This window comes from Pristis pectinata, chromosome 18, assembly GCF_009764475.1.
Source record: "Pristis pectinata isolate sPriPec2 chromosome 18, sPriPec2.1.pri, whole genome shotgun sequence".
In the NCBI taxonomy this organism is placed as follows: Eukaryota; Metazoa; Chordata; class Chondrichthyes; order Rhinopristiformes; family Pristidae; genus Pristis; species Pristis pectinata.
In genome coordinates this window covers 15,854,072-15,876,646 of record NC_067422.1, presented here as the reverse complement: position 1 = coordinate 15,876,646, position 22,575 = coordinate 15,854,072, and the positions used below count along the sequence as shown (strand labels likewise).

Below are 22,575 nucleotides of genomic sequence, written 5' to 3'. Positions count from 1 at the left end.
CTAAGCAATTTGGAACGTTTATGAGCAGTCTTCAATGAATTTCTGGGGCTGTCCTGATATCTCATCTAAAGCAAGACACGAGCGTGATGCGCTCCTGGTTCTCTAGGGAGGGTTCTGCAGAAGTTATTGTGCAGAACTTTGAGCTCTACTTCATGTCAATTCCATCTATAAATTCAACGATGACACCACTGTTGTTGGCAGAATGTCAGATGGCGACAAGGAGGTGTACAGGAGTGAGGTAGATCAGCTGGTTCTGTGATGTTGCAACAACAACCTCATACTCATTGTGAGCAAGACCAAGGAATTGATTGTGGACTTCAGGAAGGGGAAGTCGGGAGAACACACACAAGTCCTCATTGAGGGGTCAGCGGTGGAAAGGGTGAGCAGCTTCAAGTTCCTGGGCGTCAACATCTCAGACCATCTATCCTGGGCCCAATACTTTGATGCAATCATGAAGAAGGCATGCCAGCAACTCTACTTTATTAGGAGTTGGAGGAGATTTGGTACGTCACCATAGACTCTTGAAAATTTCTACGGATATACAGTGGGGAGCATTCTGACTGGATGCATTACAGCCTGGTATGGAGGCTCCAATGTGCAGGATTGCAAGAGGCTGCAGAGGGTTATAGACTCAGCCAGCTCCATCACGGGCACAACCCTCCCCACCATCAAGGACATCTTCAAGAGGCAATGCCTCAAGAAGGCGGCATCCATCAATAAGAATCCTCACAATCCGGGACATGCCCTCTTCTCATTACTACCATCGGGGAGGAGGTACAGAAGCCTGAAGACCCCCACTTCACATTTCAGGAACAGCTTCTTCCCCTCCGCCATCAGATTTCTGAACCGTCCATGAACCCATGAACACTACCTCATTATTCCTCTTTTGCACTATTTTGATTTGTAACTTATAGTAATTTTTATATCTCGCACTGTACTGCTGCCAGAAAACAACAAATTTCAGAACATATGGCAGTGATAATAAACCTGATTCTGATTCTGATTTTGAAACTTGTATTGCACTATGATTGACGTCATTCGAAGCATAAAAATGTCGAGTGTGCTAATGGGGAATCCAACCAGAGCAATTTTGCAATTGGCTCAATTTTGGAATTTTAGAAATAATCTCTATCCCAGTTTACTCCAGGTGAAATCAATCATGAGTCACCTAGTACTGATGAAAGCAATGCTATGTGATAGAATGTCAAGACTTCAGTTCTTTATCCAGGGTGAGGAAGTATAACCCTTGCTGTCAAAGAAACTCATCAAAGGGAGTGTAATTTCACCCTCTTTTTGGACCCTGCTCAAACAGAATACATTGTGGTAATCTGTAATTAATGGCAACCAGACAAGAATATTGCAAATGAATTTGTTTTCAGTGTTTTGTACAGTTCCTGCTCCTAATGATGAATTCTGTGAGTGCAACAGCATCTTGCTCTATTAAGTACTGGGCATTCATGTTATGCATAATAAGTATTTTAAGGCAATGCCGTATAAATATAGTTATATCCACAATTCACTACTAAAGGGCTTGTCCTCCTATGGCTATCTTGATAAAACTATCAAACCTTTCAGTATTGTTCCCACAGGCATCATACGGTGCCCATGAAATTGATGTTAGTTACCACTTTATGCCAATGTGTTGAAAATAGAAGTTGGTCACCACAACCACACCACACTACTCAACACTTTCTGCATGAGAGTTTAGAAAAGCTTTTGCAGCTGATTACACTCTTCACAGATATCAAACCCAAGAACTTTACTGCTTTCAAAACAGGAAAACCACAGCACCTGCTTCTAAGCTGCTGGGAACCTATAAATCCAGTAGTAGCACCAGATTTCTCAACTTCCAACAGACAAACTCCCAGCCACCGATGCTTCAAAGCCTCAAGTTTACCTACATGTTGTTAATAAGATATACCACCTAAGTACATTTGGGGTCAGTCCCCTGTAACATTCTTTCCACACCAGCCAATCTCTAGTCAAGTGTTTTCCACACAACCACTGTAAAATGGACTTGGGATATTGAGATGCTTTAATCTCATTTTGGCAGCAGATCCTTACTGATTTCTATGGCTAGACTCTCACAAATGAAGGATAGTGCTTTCAACTGTACCATTCAAAAAATATCTACCATTATGGATTACATTTCATTGCTTAGAATTTTGCAATACAGTAATCTGCCATCTGGCCCACTTGCACTATGTTGCTGATTACAATCCATGAAATTACTTCTATCTTAATGTCTCCTGAGAACATATCCTTCTATATCCTTTTCCCCTCATCTAACTTGCTCTTAAATACAACCATATGCTTCACTTCATCCACATTATGTGGTAACAAGAGCCACATTCATATTCCTCCCTCAGTAAATAAACTATCCCTGAACTGCTTACAGAAATTATTAGCAACTAATATGGACTTTAGATTGGGCCCCACCAGAATCTAAAATTGGAAACATCTTCCCTTTGTCTATTCTATCAATATTTTTCCTAATTTATAAAGACTTCTACCAGATCATCTCTCCCTTCCACAGAAAAGCATCATGGCTGGTTCAGTATCCTGATAGCTTCATCCTCTCAGTTCTGCTGTCATCTTTGTAAATTCTTGGTAATATTTCTGTAGACCACTGACCTTTGGCCTCGACACCCAAGAGAGTTTCTAGATCACTGATACTTCGGATGTCTGCTTGTGCAATCATCTTCAGGACATCTTCTGGGAGACCTTCCTCTTTGTTCATATTTTTTGGCATTTCCTGTTTGAGAAAAAAACTGTTACAAATCCAAAGATAAATAAATGTTAGACGTGGATCAGGCACTATTGCATTTAGAAAGCACTGGGTGTCGGTGATTTAATGTTTAGAAATCAAAAGAGAAAGGGAGGACAAAGGTTGCTACCTATGATACCTAACAAAATGAACCAATGAGCAGGACGTTTAACTACCTATAAGTTAATGTAAGTCAAAAAGCTTTGTGCTGCAAACATATAATAAATGAAAGACAAAGACTAGCTGGTTTGCTGAATCTTTCTGCATGCTGCAGCTAAGCATCATGAAGCAACTTCTCCAATCATTAGCAGCATTGTAATATCTGGGATCTAAATGTCATAGGGAGAAATAACATTCTTGGAAAAACTTCTCTGGCTCTCTGACGATCAGACTGAGCTTGAGGACATTACAGCCACAATAGGCACAAATCCCTGCATTATATCTGTCTTCTGTGGGAAATGATATCAGCCACAAAAAGGAACTTTACCGGCTTCTTTCTGAATTTGTGCAGTAAATTGTGAAGCTTTTTGCTCGGTAATTAGCAACTTCTGTACAATCCTTTGGCCTGCAATGAAAAGAAAAGCCTTCTGCACCCAACCTGGTTCCATCTTAATGCAGCTTGTATACCTTCACCAACCTGAGCAATTCAAATAGTCTATCCGCAAAGACAGCGTCTAATTAATTACCTGCATTTAAAAGCTTAAATCAAATACCCCCACTTTTCCAGAATGAAAAGATAAGACTCTCCAAGCTAATTTTGCTTTCAATGGTGTATAAACTAGATGTTATTCCAGCTATCTTCCTATCAATGTTTTCCGGAGTCTTCATAACACCCAACTTGTGAGATCAAAACAGGAAATGCATTCTAGATAAGGACTACCTAAGGTTTTGTTAAAGAACATCACAACAATTTTTGTGTCATTGGATGTATCTATTTTTTTACTAGTATTGTTGTTGTTCCAAGATATTTCTTACAAATCTTTAGAGATTCATATAATATACCAAGGCTCTTTCTTATTAAACTGGCTTTACTTTGGAAGTCTGTTTGGCACACCTGCATGCGGAGTTGGTTTTGCCTTGTGGATTTCTGTTACATAAAATACAATCTGGAGGACGTGGCTCTTGCTTCATCATAAACAGATATAATTTGTGATTATTGTTTTCTCATCCAAGATTATATAATTAGCACAAATTACTTTGTCATTCACGAACTGGCAGACTCTTTCCCGAACAGCTTTACCCTGGTAACTAATAGATTGTGAAGATCAATAGCCCTAAAACCAATCTGTATAGGTCTCCTCAAATAGTAGTTTCTATATAAAATCACTATGAATAACAAAAATATAAAATGGTGGAAACATTTGCAGGTCTGACACCATCAGAGTTAATATTTCAAGTCGAAGAACCTTCATTAGAACTGATGAAACACTAACTCTGTTTCTCTTTCCACAGATGCTGCCTGGCCTGCTTAATGTTCCCAGCATTTTTGGTTTGATTTTATTTCAGGATTTCTAGCACCTACAGTTTTTGAATTTCAACAATAATAAACCTCTGCGAGGAGAATGCAGTCAGTTACTTGTATCTAAAGGTGGATTGGCCCTCTTATTGCATTAGAATCTCTTATGGGGAATGAACAAGGATCTGATGCACATTTTTTGACAATTAATAATTGCTTCTTTGGTATTTTGTGGTCAACTGGAGAAAAATGGCCATAACATTGTGCTCAGTCACCTCTATTCTTTTGGTATTACTGGTGCAAATTTGCTTCCAATTTTCTGTGTGAATCATGGGCACATATTTTCACATGACTTGCAATGCCTGGTAATTTGAATAGGACAATACATTGTCTGTCACTCACACATGCTGAAGGTGTGCAGAGTAAACAACTCTTTTCAGTTGTGTAACACTCGTTTGATTCCACTGCTGCCAAACTGGACTTCAATGATCCCATTAACACCTCTGCTGTAAGTAGCAGTACAAATCACCTCCCCTAACAGCATCACTATTTAAAGGAGCTCTCATTGGCTTCTAGATCTTTTGGCGATTGATTAGAAAAAGAGAAGCCTGGAGAGAAGTGTGGTATTTACTATTGTCAGATGTGGTAAAAATTTCTTAAGTCTTTGGGGAATGGTGTGGTTAAGGCTTGGATTTCTCAAATATTATTTTTAGCCACATCCTTTTCCTTCCAGACCATTTTTCCTGCACACCCATCAAGCTTTGGATATAGAAGCTTTCATCAAAATTCTCAGCAGAAAAATCCATGTACAATCTTGTCCTCATGTCTCAGGCTACCGTTGCCTCCCTGCCCTGATTGTAAACTGCTTATGCCCAATGACTCACCATATGCAGATCCTACCTCTAAACTACCCTCTACAATCCAGAGCCAATACCTGAGTTGATGACTATGTGTGTCAAATTTATCCCTATCTTGTTGCTCAACTACCATTGCTTAGACAGGTAGGTGCTCAAGGCTACCTTAAAGAAGAAAGGCACATGGTTGAGTTGCACGTTGAGGGGAGGGATATACACTCATACCATCAGTATCTTGTAAATAGAAAGAGACCGAGTGATGAGGGGTAGGTGGGATGTGAGAATAATTAGGTATGAGGGTATCATCACCTTCAATGACGTCTGCACCCATACTGGTCTGGTACCCCATGGCAGTCGATCCAGTATCCTCCATTGTTGCAGACCCTGTTTTCTGCTACTCGGCTAACCGCACAAGGGCTTCCTGGGTTCCAGTTGCAAGAGGCTCCCTCTCCTTCTCCACCTCACTGACCAAAACCTCCAGAGCTGTGCCTGCAAAGGTGCTCACTCTCATTTGTTATCTGCCACGGCCTCAAGTAAGCTCTTAAAATTTGTGGAATGACATCCACCAGCAGACTGAACAATAAACATCTCCCCTTTAAAATATGCAAGCATGGCTTTAATCCATGCCAGCTGGATTCAGCCAGTGCTAACCACTTTCAAAATTGGACTCATGGTCTGTGCGAAGGAAATAAACAAAGCAGTTAGTGCTGCCTGGATATTGAAATCATTGTAATGAGTTCAGGGTATCCTGCACCAGGTCAAACAGACAGAGGGTGATTCCAGATCATGATCTCAGCACATATTTCAACTGAGCCTCAATGTCTCTTGACCCCTACACATTTCTGTCTCCCTCTTCATCTAACACAAGCTTTGTTTCCTTCTGCGTCCTGATACACAACTCTTACTCTTTACGTTACCTTCAAGAATTTTCTCCTTTGTTCTGTATGGAAAATAAATATTTGGGCATGCAAAAGAAAATAGAATTGCTGCCTGTCATTTTAAATTCATCACAAGATCACAAGACAAAGGAGCAGAAGTAGGCCATTCGGCCCATCGAGTCTGCTCCGCCACATCACCATGAGCTAAATTATTTTCCCATCTGGCCCCAATTCCCGGCCTTTTCCCCATATCCCTTGATACCCTGACGAATTAGATACCTATCAGTCTCCACCTTAAGCACCCCTAATGATCGGGCCTTCACAGCTGTATGTGGCAATAAATTCCATAAATCCACAACCCTATGACTAAAGAAATTTCTCCGCATCTCTGTTTTAAATGGGTACCCTCTAATTCTAAGACTGTGCCCTCTTGTCCTGGACTCACCCACCATGGGAAACAACTTAGCCACATCTACTCTGACCAGTCCTTTCAACATTCAAAATGTTTCTATGAGGTCCCCTCTCATTCTTCTGTACTCCAATGAATACAGTCCAAGAGCCAACAAATGCTCCTCATATGTCAGCCCTTTCATTCCAGGAATCATCTCCGTAAGTTTTCTTTGAACTCTCTCCGACATCGGTACATCCTTTCTAAGATAAGGGACCCAAAACTGCACACAGTACTCCAAATGAGGTCTCACCAGTGCCCCATAGAGCCTCATCAACACATCCTTACTTTTATGTACTATTCCTCTTGAAACGTATGCCAACATAGCATTCGCTTTCTTTACCGCCACCCCAACCTGGAGGTTAACCTTCAGGATATCCTGCATGAGGACCCCCAAGTCCCTTTGCACTTCTGTATTTTGAATTTTCTCCCCATCTAGATAATAATCTGCCCGTTTATTTCTTCTTCCAAAGTGTACAACTGCACATTTTTCAACATTGTATTTCATCTGCCATTTTTTTGCCCATTTTGCAACCTTTCTGTTTCTTCAACACTTCCTGCTCCTCCACCTATCTTGGTGTCATCTGCAAACTTAGCCACAAAACCATTTATTGCATAATCTAAATCATCGATATACAGTGTAAAAAGAAGTGGCCCCAACACCGACCCCTGTGGAACACCACTAGTAACCAGCAGCCAACCAGAACAGGATACCTTTATTCCCACCCTTTGCTTTCTGCCTAATGTAATTCCGTGGGTACTCATCTTATTAAGCAGCCTCTTACGGCACCTTATTGAAGGCCTTTTGAAAATCCAAATACACAGCACCCACTGCTTCTCCCTTGTCCATCCTACTTAAGATTACCTCAAAAAATTCCAATAGGTTGGTCAGGCAGGATCTTCCCTTAAGGAAACCATGATGACTTGGACCTATCTTGTCCTGCACGTCTAGGTATTCCATAACCTCATCCTTGAGGATCGATTCCAATAACTTTCCAAACACCGATGTCAGACTAATAGGTCTGTAATTTCCCTTTTGCTGCCTCCCTCCTTTCTTAAACAGTGGAACTACATTTGCAACCTTCCAGTCCTTCGGAACCATGCCAGAGTCTATTGATTCCTGGAAAATCATCTCTAATGCCTCCACAATCTCTAAAGCCACTTCCTTCAGAACCCAAGGGTGCACTTCATCCAGTCCGGGAGACTTATCTGTCCTTAGTCCATTCAGCTTCCCGAGCACCTTCTCTATAGTAATCTTGACTGTACTCAATTCTATTCCTTGAGACCCCTGACTATCAGGTATACTGCTGATGTCCACCACAGTAAAGACCGATGCAAAATACTCATTTAGTTCCTCTGCCATCTCTTTGTTACCCATTATAACTTCTCCAGCATCGTTTTCAATCGGCCCTATATCTACCCGTGTCTCTCTTTTACTCTTCATATATTTAAAAAAACTCTTAGTATCCTTTTGTATGTTATTTGCCAACTTCCTTTCATAATTCATCTTTTCCTTCCTAATGACTTTCTTATTTCTTTCTGTAAGTTTTTAAAAGCTTCCCAGTCTTCTGCTTTCCCACTAATTTTTGCTTCCTTGTATGACCTCCCTTTTGTTTTTATTTTAGCCTTAACCTCTCTTGTTAGCCACATTTGTGTCATTTTTCCATTCATAATTTTCTTCTTGCTTGGAATATACCGATCCTGGACTTTCCTCATTTCTTGTAGAAATTTCATCCATTTCTGCTCTGCCGTCCCTCCATCTAGATTACTTTTCCAATCAATTTGGTCCAGTTCTTCTCTCATGCCACTGTAATTTTCTTTGTTCCACTGAAATATTGATACACCTGATATCAGCTTCTCCTTTTCAAATTTGAAACTGAACTCAATCATATTATGATCACTACTTCCTAAGGGTTCCTTTACCTTTAGTTTCCTAATCACCTCAGGTTCATTACACAGCACCCAATCCAAAACAACTGATCCCCTGGTGGGCTCATCAACAAGCTGCTCTAAAAAGCCATCCCGTAGGCATTCCACAAACTCTCTCTCCTGAGATCCAGTACCTTCCTGACTTTCCCAATCCCTTTCATGTTAAAATCCCCCATAGTTATCTTGACATTGTCTCTCTGACACGCTTTTTCTATTTCCAGCCGTAACTTGTAGTCCACATCCCGGCTGCTATTTGAGGGCCTCTATATAACTGCTATTAGGGCCCTTTTACCCTTGCCATTTCTTAACTCAACCCATAAGGATTCTACCTTTTCTGATCCTATGTCCCTTCTTTCTAGTGATTTAATATCGTTGCTTACCATCAGGACCATGCCACCCCCTCTACCTACCCGCCTATCCTTCCTATACACTTTGTACCCTTGGACGTTCAGCTCCCAATCACATCCATCATTAAGCCATGATTCGGTGATGGCCACAACATCATATCTTTTAATCTGTAGCTGTACTACAAGGTCATCCACCTTATTTCTAATGCTATGTGAATTTAAGTACAGTACATTCAAAGAGAGAGTGAGAGAGAGAGAGAGAGAGAGAGAGAGAGAGAGAGAGAGAGAGAGCAACAGAGACAGAGAGACAGAGACAGAGAGACAGAGACAGAGAGACAGAGACATAACCTTACGTCACTTTACTGGGAAGCTAATGACTGCTTGGATACTGTTGCATGCTTTAGAACCCCAGAAAGCCATTATTACTATTGGGGCTATTGTTACTTAATGTAAGCTAAGTGATACATTTCATCTTCAGAAAATTTGTTTAACTTCATGGTAATATTTTAAAACCTCAATGACCTGCTTGTGGTCGTTTTCCATGAGTCACCATATGGGACAGGGATGGTCCAGAATCCCATTAGCAGAGCTAATGCATGTCACGACAGAGACATTTTGCAGCTGCAGGAGTCTTTCTGACTGCTGTTCCAGCAGCCAGCGAATAAACTGGTATTATTGTACCATCAATTTCCTCTCTGTCTGTCTGTCTGTCTCTCTCTCTCTCTCTCTTTGCTTTAACCTATCAAGCAGACAGCTTCATCAATAGCTTATCACCACAGCAACCATGAGCTCACCTTTTCAGAGATATTCTCTTTGTTCTATCCACCCCTCCCCATTTTCTCTGTTTGTTTTCTCTCTTTCTCTGTTCTGATGGTGGGTCTTTGACCCAAGATGTTAACTTAGTTTCTCTTTCCACAGATGCTGACTGACCTGCTGAGTATTTCCAGCATTTTCTGTGTGCACCTCTGCAATAGTGATTGTGGTTCCTAATTTTCCCAGCAATCAGTTTCAAAACTAACTCCTATATACCTATAATTCTTTGCTCCTTTAGTTACTAAGTAAACAGAGATTCATTATAAATTGAGATTTACAATATGCATTGATGTCTTAGGGTGACTTAAACTGATTGATGCATATCAACTTCAGAAATTTTGTTTCAACTTCATGAGAATAATATTCCAAAACCTCAATGACCTGCCTGCGGTCTTTTTCCATGACTCACCACATGGGACAGGAATGGTCCAGAATCCCATGAGTAGAACAATGTCTCTAAAAATTCACATCTGTTCTTACATTACTTTTGGCAAATCTACTAGCTGGCAACTCTGGCACTGCCTGGATGCTTTCATTCTGGCCTTGATCCTTTGTGAGGGTAGAGTCTCAGCTCTCCGTTAGAAGACTCTGCTTTATAAATCAGGAGCTCTTGTTTTACAGATCCGGGTTCATATCACCAGAATAACCAAAGGCTAGGTTTGGAGAACAGAAGAAATTTCTTTAAAATATATTTTAAAGCTACTTCCAAAAAGCTACATGAAAGTGAACTTGCTTCTCTCTTTCCCAGTTCTGACAAAGGGTCCCAGATCTGAAACATTAACTGTTTCTCTTTTCACAGATGCTGCCTGACCTGTTGCATGTTTCCAGTGTTTTCTGTTTTTATTTCAGGTTTCTGGCATCTGCAGATTTTTGATTATCAATAGGTAGGAATATGATCTGCTGCTTTTGCGAAGAGAGGTAAAGTTTCAAAGAAAAGGCAGCTCCACTTCCACCCAATGCACCCTCCCCAACAATCCACTCTCCTCTGCAAGAACCAACAAGTCTTTATGGTTATTCTGGTGCCTTTATTAGGGATACATATATCCCCACACACCAGCAAAGTCTTGATCACAGTGGTGTCTTTCATCCTGCACCAATGCACTTTCACCCCAGATCTGTAGCTGGTGAAATCCTAACACAGCAAATGGGACTCCACCCTCGGTGCTTTTTTTAGGCTCATATCCTTCTGAAAAATTATGATGAGAACATGCAAAAAACAGAGGCTATTATTATCTAGCTTGCATGCATGGATCAATCTAACAAATGTACCCACCATTAATTAATGAAAAATTGATGATAATGCTGTACAGGCCTTTTGCTTCAAGATATCACTTTACTTGTAATTAAATCCCGGAGTCTGTATGAATGGTTCTACTGTGCAAGATTTTCTGCTAGCCAATGTAATGAGAGATATTGTGGTCACCTTACATATTCTCTGATAATCAATTTACTGTAATGTTTGAATGTTAGACCCAGTCAGTACTAACCCCAAGTACTGCAGAGAATAAAGGCCTTGCTTTCAATCTGTTTATGGAAACGGTTGTTTAACAATTTACACAAGCAGAGGTGTTCAGAAAAAGTCTCTTTCCCTTTCAAAGAAATCCTTTTGCTGAGGGAATCCCACCACACCCCACCTCCATCTTATGAACAAATTTATCAAGAGGCTATGAATAATAACAAATAAAATGTTTAACTATGTTTTCAATTCAGAACTACCATTTCCTTAGACTAGGTCCATGGTGCCTTTCTGTAAAAATAATAAACTTAAAGAGTTGTGGTAAACCTCTTTAACTGGCACAACCCTATAACTTGGTTTGGGCCTAATGGCTAATGAATGGTTTAAAACTACATATGGGTTACATCGTTGTCTTTTCGCAATTAAACTGCCAAAAGAACAGTATTTGTTTTGATGAACAGAATCTTCAAAATGAGAACTGAGCTGTGCATTAAAAGTTTCAGTGAAATGAAATCCTGTGAAGGTGCAAGCTGTTGACTTCACTGAAAGGCCCTGACAAAGCTTGCATACAAACCTTCAACGGTAACAAAAGGTTTCGCCTCAGAACTAATAAAGATCACCCCTAGTGATATGAAGCACGGCTCTAGAACAACAAAGTGGGAACCACACACCACTTCCTCTAGTGCTGCAGTGAACTATAAACTACTTGTACAACTAAGTACATGATACATGCTTCACTAAACTTACCAACAGAAGTTTACTAGGCGGTATGTCATTGCTGGGAGAGATGTAATCAAATTTCAAACTGGCAAATCAACATAGATAAAGGCTCAGAATGTGTGAATGGTGCATATTTTACTAAGTTGGCAGTCAGGGCACTTCTAATGGCTGCGTTTTCACCCAAACACCAGATTAAAGAGCATAACTCCAAGTGATCCAAGACTAAAAGATTGAAATGGCATTCAGGAGGGCTGCAAACAGATATTATTAGTGTCAAGTATAATATCTACAGAAACAAGGAATGCTATGTTCACAACATAGGCAATTTAATACCACACAGAATCAGAATCAGATTTATTATCACTGACTTATATGATGTGAAGTTTGTTGGTTTGCGGCAGCAGTACAGTGCAAAGACATAAAATTATTATAAATTACAAAAATAAATATATAGTATAAAAAGAAGGAATAATAAGGTAGTGTTCATGGGATCATGAACCGTTCAGAAATATGATAGTGGAAGAAGCTGTTTCTGAATCATTGAGTGTGGGTCTTCAGGCTCCTGTACCTCCACCCTGATGGTAGTAACGTGAAGAGGGCATGTCCCGGACAGTGAGGGTCCTTAGTGATGGATGCTGCCTTCTTGAGGCACCGTCTCTTGAAGATCTCCACGATGGTGGGGAGGGTTGTGTTTGCAATGGACCTGGCTGAGTCTACAACCCTCTGCAATTTACCGAATTGGTAAATTGATAAATTGGTAAATTGGTTTATTATTGTCACATGTACTGAGGTACAATGAAAAACCTTGGTTTGCATGCCATCTATACAGATCATTTCATCATATCAGTGCATTGAGGTAGTACCAGGGAAATCAATAACAGAATGCAGAATAAAGAGTTACAGTAACAGAGAAAGTGCAGTGCAGGCAGACAATTAAGGTGCAAGACCATGACGAGGTAGATTGTGGGGTTTGTGCTGTACTGAATTTAGCTATGAGCAGGTTAAGGGATCCAGGTACACTAATATTAAGGTAGATAAACTGATAGCACAGGAACTATAGTGCCTGTAATTTCTGAGTGTGATGCTTTTTTCCAGTCCCAAAATGAACTACAGGTCCCTCATATGAAAAGAAGAGGAGACATTGGCAATCATGAATGGATACAGTCATCAATACCAAAAACAACTTGGGAATGTAAGAGTGCGCAGGACAGGGAGCCCATTGAACCCTGTCCTTTCACAGACCATGTGCATCATGTTCAATCAATCTTAACACTACTCCTGCTTTAAATATTAAGACTGAATAGCTTGCAATTTTTAGCAGGAAACCTGATTGCATTGACCATTGTAACATGTCACTTTCAATTAAAATATAAATGTGGTAAAATGAGTCAAAGCTGGGAAGTGGTCACAGGAAGTAGCACTCATCAGACTTTTTAAAAAATCACAAGTTGGTCAGGACAGCAGCAGCTAAACTCCTTCATTCAGTCTCTTTTTCTTCATATTCCAATCACTCCTCCCATCCCCAGCTGCTCCACTATCGGTATAGCAAAGAAATCTCAACAGGCAGCATTGTCCTGGACAGTGCTGAGCATCTTGAGAATTGTTGGAGCGACATTCATCCACGGCAAGTGAAGAATATTCCATCGCACTCCTAATTTGTGCCTTGTAGATGGTGGAAAATCTCTCTTGGGCATCAGAAAGTGATTGACTTTCTGCAGGATACCCAGCCTCTGATCTGTTCTTAAAAGTCCCAGTATTCATGCAGCTGACCCAGTTGAGTCTCTGGCCACTGCTAACCCCCAGGATGTTGATGGTGAGGGAGTCAATGATGGTAGTAATGCCATTGAATGTCAAGGGTAGATGACTGGACTCTTTCTTGTTGGAGTGGGTCCTTGTCTGGCAATTTTGTGGCACAAATCTTATTTATCACATCAGCCCATGCCCAAATCTTGTCCAGGTCTTGCTGCATGCAGGCATGGACTGGTTTATATGCTGAGGATTTGCACATGGAATTAAACATTCAATAATCTTCAGCATACATCCCCACTTCTGACCTTATCATGGAAAGATCACTGAAGAAACAGCTGAAGATGTTTCAGCCTGGGGCGCTTCTCTGAGAAATTCCTGCATTCATGTTTTGGGGCTGGGAGGATTGACCTCTAACAAGCACAACTATCTTCCTTTGTGCAAGGTGCAACCATTGAAGTATGGTTGCCCATAAACTTTGGTTTTACCAGGGCTCCTTGATACCACACTTGGTTAAATGTTGCCTTGATGTCGAGAGCAGTCACTCTCACCTCACCTCTGGGATGCAGCTCTTTGTTCCATATTTGGACCAAGTCTGTTATGAGATTTGGAGCAGACTGATCCTGGCACAACCCAATCTGGACACCAGCGAGCAGATTATTGGTGAGGATGTGTAGCCTGATAGACCTGTCAATGAGACCTTCCATGAATTTCTTGATGATTGAGCATAGACTGATAGAGCTGTAGTCAGCCAGATTGGATTTGTCCTGCTTTTTGTGAATACCTGAGCAATTTTCCACATTATCAGGGAAATGCTGGGGTGGTAACAGTGCTGGATCAGCCTGGCTGGAGGCTCAGCTGTACTGGAGCATGGGTCTCCAGTACTACAGCTAGGATGTTGCCTGGTCTCGTAGCCTTTGCTGTATCCAGTGCCCTTAGCCATTTCTTGATAACATATGAAGTGAATTGAACTGGCTTCCATGATGGAGGCATAATTATGAGGAATCTCAGATGGATCATATACTTGGCACTTCTGACAGAGTGTGGCTGTGAATGTTCCTGGATTCAGGGTCAGTAAGCAGCAAAGAAATATTTGCAAAAGAACAGTCGGACACCACACAGTGCAACACAAGAACAATAAGAAGTTAGGCAAACAAAAAAACACTATTGCAAATAAATTGGAAAGTTACAGTCATATTTGCACAGCTCTTTTCTACATAAGCAACTGAGCCAAACCACAATCCCAGCAATCTAAAATTAAAACTATTTTTAAAGGCCATATTTAATCAAATCTGTATAAAGGGCTGCACTGGAATTAAAATGATAAATTATTTAACAAATGCTGGGATGTCAGAGTGACTTCACATGAAATCATGCATCTGTGGCTTGAACTCAAATGACAAGTCACCCCACAGGCTTTGCTGTTTGCTACTCATTTCTTAGCACATTTCACTTATAAACTCATATACTGTATACTCGTTAAGGAACAATAGAATAGCTACTAAGCCACTGGCTGCTTATGAAAAGCTATCAAATATGGGAAGAAGACAGAAGCAAAATGTGAACAAATTACAGGAAGGTGCAACAATTGGGTAGTTATAATGAGTTAACTTCAATTATTCTCACATAAACTTGAATATCGCAGAGGAATTTAGGTTGAGTGGAAGCAGGGAATTCCTCAAGTGTCCAAAAGAGATTTTCTGTATCATTATATTTCCAGACTCACGAAGCAGGAAGCAGAGTTAGATCAACATCTAGGGAATGAGAAACTTCAATGAAAGGTCTTTGATCTGTACTATTAATTCTGATTCTCACTCTAAAAATGATGACTGCCTTGATGAGTAGAAATCTCAAAAGGGATGTGCAGCCAGGGTTATTGTAATATAAAGCAACTGATCCAACCTTCACTATATGGATTGAGATGTCTATTCATTAACCAATCTGAATGAATTTTGTGGAACAGTAACCAGGTGTATTGATGAGGGCAGTGCAGTAGATGTGGTTTGCATGGACTTCATTCAGGCCTTTGACAAGCTCCCATACGGGAGAGTAGTTCAAAAGTTTAGGGCCCGTGAAAGTTGGTAAAATGGATCCAAAATTGACTCGCTGAATGGAGACAGAGGGCGATGGTAGAGGGTTGTTTTTCTGATTGGATGCTGGTGACTAGTGGTGTTCCATGGGGATCAGTGCTGGGACACTTGCTATTTGTGATATATGTGAATGATTTGCATGTGGATGTACGTTCATAGATGACATGAAGGTTGGTAGAGTTATTGACAGTGTGGAGGGTGGTCTTAGGCTACAGGGTGATATCAATGTTTTGGTGAAATGAACTGAGAAATGGCAAATGGAGTTTAATCCAATAAATGTGAGGTGATGCTTTTTGGGAGAACTAATGAGACTTGGGCATACACCGTGAATACTAAAGTCCTAGGGAGCATCAAGAAGCAGAGAGACCTTGGTGTATGTCCAAAGATCCCTGAAGGTGGCAGTGCAGGTAGATAACATGGTTAAAGAGGCATATAGGATATTGGCCTTCATTGGGACATTAAATATAGAAGTAAGGAGGTTATACTCCAACTTTATAAAACCTTGGTCAGACCTCAGCTGGAGTATTGTGTGCAGTTCTGGTCACCATACTATAGGAAGGATGTGACAGCATTGGAGAGGGTGCAAAGGACATTCACCAGGATGTTGCCTGGGATGGAGCATTTCAGTTACGAGGAGAGACCAAAGAGGCTGGGTCTGTTCTCCCTGGAATATACTGCCCGAGAGAGTGGTGGAAGCAGAGTAGCTGACAGCATTTTAGAATTATCTAGAGGAGCACTTGAATTGCCTGGTCATTGAAGGTGATGGGCCAAGGGCTAGAAGATGGGATTAATACACATGGGTGCTCACTGGTCAGCATGGGCATGATGGGCCGAATGGCCTGTTTCCATGCTGTATGTCTCTATGACTCTATGATTTGTTTTTATCATAACAAAGTGTGACTCGGCCATGAGGGCAGCATGGTGGCAAGTGTCTACATACTGCCCATGGGTGCGGTATCACAATAGTTCCTCCCATTACATGAGGATTTTGAAGATTGACGTCCCTCATAGGAAATGCAAGTCCTTGTGCATCATCCATGACCTTGGCCTCTTGTCTCTGATGGTTACAGAACTCCTGTCAGGTCTAGTTGTGCATGGCTAAAACAGTTATAAAGCAATGTATGAATGTAAAAGCTGAGTCATGCATTGTTACCACAGAACCAAGACTTGTTTGAAGTTATAACTCTGCATGAGTAGAGAGAGAAACAATACCCTAATGTTTCACTTTTCTGTATTCCATGTTTCCTTACAACTTAGAAGGAGGCCATTTTGGGCTACAGACTAAGACAGCTCACAGACCAATCCCATTCCACATTAATTTTCTCTGTAACCTAGCAACTCCATCCCCCACCCTCTACTGCAGATTCCACCACCAGGATCAACTTACAGCAGCCAATTAACCAACCAACCAATGGTATGTGAGAGGAACCCAGAGAAGTTATTGAAAACCAACATGGTCACAAGGAGAACATGCAAACTCCACACAGACATCACCAGTGGACAGCATCTCCTACCATTGACAAGAGATTGGTCTAAAGATCCAAACATAAATGATGCAAGACGTACCACAGTAGCTTCACTCTCAATTCTGTCCAAAGTTAAGACACTCAGCTGTTAGTATTGACTGGCCCTTAATAATGATGAAACCCTTGAATAATCACATTCAGACAAATGTTTGCCGAGCCCCTCACTGTTGTTATGGTGTGGCTACCTCTCTGACTGCCTCCCAGGTGCAAGTAAATCTAAATGTGAAAAGAAAGGCCAATATTTAGTTTACTCTTGGCACCTAAATTATTGCATTAAATGAGCCCATGAGGCAACTGAATTTAAATAATCTTCAATTTATGCGAGCAGTTTTTGCCCATTATACCTCAGAGATTTGAGACTGCCATTACATCAGCTGCAACTTGTGGAAGTGACCATGGCAACATATCTGTTTTGTAAGTTAACTTCAATGCCCTAATTATTCCATCTATTTGGCATTTGAAACGCTGGTTAATGGAAGGAGCTGCTTGCCCTCCAGGGACGGGTACTGTTTGCAGGGTAATGATGTTAAAAGCAGCTGATGTGTGGACTGACTAGTTTGAATACAGTCTAAAATGTGAGACAGGCATCGTATTGTGGTAATGTGTGAGTTTATCTCTGAATTTGTGACCCAGATTTCAATATTGTTGGCAGAGGTGACACTTTGAGAAAGTAAAACCCATACTCAACTTTTGAGCACTTCTATAAGTTGAAGATAATTGCTCCACTCAGTGTGGCCCATTGATGGGGAATGGAAGAATAGCAAAGAATCTTGCAATGTGTCCCAAGCCTCCTATCAATAACATTGATACAGTTGTAAGCACACATGTCAATGAGTGGGCTGGACCCAATGGAACTTTGCACATGAAGAAAATTCGTCTGTTAGTCATTCTTTGACAGTATAATCAAATGACTTGTCTCTCCCGTACTACCTGCCATTGGACTCTTCCACTGTCACCTGGTGTCTGATAGTAGCCAGGATCTTCCTCTTCCTCTCCTCTCCTTCTCTCTCCTCACCCTTCTCATCTTACCCTTTGACTGTATCCTCATGGTGCTCCTGCCTTGTCTTCTTTGCCCTCAGGCAAGCACTCTGCTTGTCTATTGGCTAGGTTGTGTGGTGAGCCATTGATTATGCATTAGGAGATCCTTTCTGTAGTACTGAAGGGCCTGGAGTGGTGCAGAGAGTGAAGTCTCATCTTTAGGAGACCATTAGAGATCTCCACCAAGCTCCTTATGCTGACATGGCTTTTATTAAAGCAGTGCCCAGATTCAAGGCTGGTGATGGCACAGGATGGAGGAGTCAGAGGGCAGGGGACAGCCCTCACCCTCAATATCCACCCACAAGGGCTACATGAACTGTGAAAAATGTTAGGCAGCTGTGATGGTCTTCAACTGAAGGAGCCATGAGAGCTTATCAGATATCTTGTAATGACGGTGAAGAATTTTCTATGATGGTCAACCCCAACCTGAACATTGAGTGAGTGGAATACGTTGTGATTTGTTGACAGCTGCAGGTTCTACATTGGGTCTGAAGCACCACTTGAGTGCGGTCTATAAAGGCCAGACCCTTGGCAATGCTGGCAACTCCCATCCCACTCTACCTCCCAGTGAAGTAGAGAAAGTCATCTCTCCTCGTGTGGAGTATTAATGACTTCCCTCTTTCTATAATGAATAGCAAACAATGAGGTATGGCATAGATCAGCCACAAATAAAAATAAAAACAAGTGCAGAGGCTGGAAATCTGAAACAACTATAGAAAATGCTGAAAAAACTCAGCAGGTCAGGCAACATCTGTGGAAAGAGAAGCAGTCAATGTATCAGGTCTGCAACCCTTCAAAGACCCAAACAATTGACAGTTTCTCTTTCTGTGGATCAGCCACAGCTGCCTTGAATGATCTTGAGGCTAGGAAGTTGAGAATAACAATTGACCTTGGATATCAGAGCAGCCCAGGTATTGGCGAGAGCTCTGAGCAACAATTGTTTTGGTAAAGCATAGCCTCCAATAGACATTGCTCCTTAGAGAGATTGAGAAGGGAATGTGGCTCATTGTGACCCCAAATAAGGTCTTCAGATGTGTGTCCTTCCATACCTCCTCTCAAGGGATTCTCATGCAACTCCTTTGATGCCTGTGGTCTGGTTCTAAGTCTTCAAGTAAAATCAGGAGGTAGACCCATTCAAGCATCCATTGCAAGTAGATGCCAAGTTCTATAACAGTAGCAGAAGTGAAAAGAGTCCTCAATAGTGATTGGGATTAGGGTTTAGACTGAACAATCAATCTCCAGAGTGCTGTGGAACAGCGTGAAGAAGATGGAAGTCAGGGTGTCAGACCCCCTTTGGTTCCTGAGCCTTCAGAGCAAACAGGTTGGTTTCCAAGTGGTCAACATTGGACATACTGGATTGAACTTGACCCAGGGAAGCTGGGAAACTATGTTGCACATCATTAGGGCATGTTCCAAGCTGGAATTGCATCACCTGCACAAGCATGACTCGTTCCTGGAGATTACCTGTCAGGTTTTCAGAGTGAAATGATTGTTATCATGATTTCCACTAGGAAAAATCAAATTTCATTCAGGTTGTGCCGAAAATGACCTTGAATTTCTTGGTCATCTTCTTTTAATACTTCATATCATCTGGATTGGTTGTTTAAATTTGTTTACTTATGTGGTACCAGCTGATTTTTTTAATTGATTCATGGAATGTGGACATCATCAGCATGGCTAGGATTTATAACCAATCCCCAATTTTCCTTAAGGAGACACCACTTTCTTGAATTATTGCAGGCCTGTACTCCTGAATGGAATTTCCAGAATTTTCTCTCAGCAGTGATGATGCAATAGCCAATTATTTTGAAGTCAGTATGATGTGAGTTTTGGAAGGTCCAGAGAGGTGATGATGTTCCCATAATGTGGCTGTTCTGTCCTTCGAGCTGGTGGTAGAGGTCATTGGTTTGGGAGGTGCTGTGGAAGAAGACTTGGTCATTTGCTGCAGTGTGTTTTGCAGATGGCACGTCCTGCTGGAATGCTGTGTTGGTAGTCAAGGGAGTCACTGTTTAAGATGGTGTAGGGGGCGCCAGTGAGGAGAAAAGCTTTGTTCTGGATGTTGATCAACTTAATAACTGTGGGAGCTGCACTTGTCTGGGTAAGGGAAAGTATTCCATCTGCTTTCTGACTTGTGGCTTGCTCATGGTGGAAAGGCTTTGGGTCAGTGGTCTCACTGCAGAATACCCAGCCTTTGACCCACTCCTATTGCCATGGTATTTATGTAGCTGAACCAGTGAGGTAGTTAGATTTCTGGTCAACCATGATCAGTGCAACCCTACATTCTCCCTCCCCCATCCCACCCAGCCGGATGTTAATGCTGCAGGCAATCCACTCACGTCAAGAAGGGATGGTTAGACTAATCATTGCCTGACACTTGTTTGCTACGACTGTTACTTGCCATTAGTCAGCCCAAGAAATTCCACCTCATCTGAACAAGTATATACGATTGTGACACTGTTGCAATGTCACAGAAAAGTAACTAACATTATATCTGAAGTTTATATGAAAGAAAATTAAATGAAGAGGAAAAGTGCATAGAAGGAAGAGAGAAATAGGTAGATTCATTTACACTGGGACTACAGGCAAACCAAGAACATACTTTTGCATATTAGCCACAGTAATTTCACATCTATTATCCAAGAAATCTTAAAAGTAATCCACATCATCAGCATTCAGACTATATTGTTTGCAGAATAGCCAGAGGGATCCTTGTGTGAATTCCATCATTTGTTGACACGCATACAGAGGTCCTGTGTGGGTGTATGTTTAGCTTCATGTACCATGTATTGTGAAGCTCCTAAGCAACAAGAACATTAGATGCAGGATGCAGGATTAGCACTGCAGGTTAAACAGGACTGAATCTACTTGGATCTTAAATAAAGGTGATGAAACAAATACCAGAAAACATGCCATCAGAGTCATTGTCATCAAAGACTGCTTCAAACCTCCAGAGTACTTTTCAAACTAATTCTTTGCCTCACGTTTGTAATACCCAGATAACAATGGAAGAACAGGCAGCACAACGTAGACATTCCATAGAGTCATGGATTCACAGAATTATACAGCATGGACACATGTCCTCTGGCTCAAATCGTCCATGCTGACCAAGGTGTCTTCCTGAGCGAGTCCCATTTGCCTGCATTTGGCTCATCTCCCTCTAAACCTTTCCTATCGATGTACCAGTCCAAATGTCTTTTGAGTGTTGTAATTGTACCCGCCTCTACCACTCCCTGTGGCAGTTCATTCTATATACCCAACCCCTCCGATGCCCTCTAAATATTTCCCCTCTCACCTTAAATCTATGCCCTCTAGCTTTAGACTCCCCTACCTGTGAAAATCCATCTGATCTCTGCCACTTATGATTTTATAAAGCACTATAATGTCACTCCTCAGCCTCCTTCAGCCCAGGGAAAACAGTCCCAGCCTATCCAGTCTCCCCTTGTAACTCCTTCAGTCCCAGCAACATGCTTGTGGATCTTTTCTGCACCCTCTCTAGCTTAATCACATCCTTCCTATAGTATGGCAACCAGAACTGCACACAATATTCCCGGTGCGGCTTCACCAACATCTTGCACAGTTGTAACATGACGTCCCAACTCTTATACTCAATGCATCGTCCAATGAAGGCAAGCCTGGTAAACGCCTTCTTCACCATCTTGTCTATCTGTATCGCCACTTTCAGGAAACTAAGTACCAAACACCCTAAGTCTCTCTGTTCTACAACACTCTCTGGGGTCCTGTCATTCATTATGTATGTCCTGCCCTGATATAACTTCCCAAACTACATCACTTCACACTTGTCCAAGTTAAATTCCATCTGCCATTCCTTGGCTTACTTTCCCAGTTGATTAGAAGATTTCCCACATAGATATCTTTTTTAAGGAAAATTAAGAAATAGGATTCTTACAAACCCTGAAGAAGAGAAAAGTAAAGAAAATAGGAAATTGTAACTAATATACATTTTTATAGGAAACTGTATACGTGTGGCTTATATATCCTTATGAAGTATCTTCAGACTCTTACAGTCGTTGGAGATGCAAACCGTCTCATGTACATTGTGTATTAATGTACTTTTCATTTCACAAGTTAACCATCAGTGAGCACACAGCTTAGGCAGTGGACCAGGTGGAGAAAGGTCCTGAAATAGGACTGTTCATTTTTTTGAATAATTTTTTTATGGGTTTGTGGTAAAATCAAGACATTGACCTCTGGTTAATCGGATAGAGAAGAAACTTTGAGATGGTAATTACTATCAGTATCAGCAATTTCATGATTAATTATGGAACAATTCCATCTGTTTAACAATATTCCTCTGTAGCATAATTTTACATGACAGTGCCCAGTACATTTTAAAAGATTTTCATTCTATGGTAATGTGATGTTTGATATGACCATAGGAATAACCTAACTTTATCCAGAGAACACCATCCAGAGATGGCTCACTTGGGTTGAAACTTAGATCTTTGACATTTTTTTTCAGCAAAAACCTTGCAGTGCTTTAACAATA

General features: G+C 41.2%; 1 protein-coding gene across 3 annotated transcripts in view; it reads right to left on the bottom strand.

The window, feature by feature from the left end:
* LOC127579976 (platelet-derived growth factor subunit A-like) overlaps positions 1 to 22,575 on the bottom strand; it is a 66,756-nt gene that overhangs the window by 32,888 nt on the left and 11,293 nt on the right. For all 3 annotated transcript variants that reach the window (XM_052033086.1, XM_052033085.1, XM_052033087.1), the window contains one exon: positions 2,635 to 2,755. In XM_052033086.1, coding sequence (XP_051889046.1) covers positions 2,635 to 2,752 — 118 coding nt within the window. In that variant the 5' untranslated portion in view covers positions 2,753 to 2,755. The remainder of the gene's footprint in view (positions 1 to 2,634; positions 2,756 to 22,575) is intronic.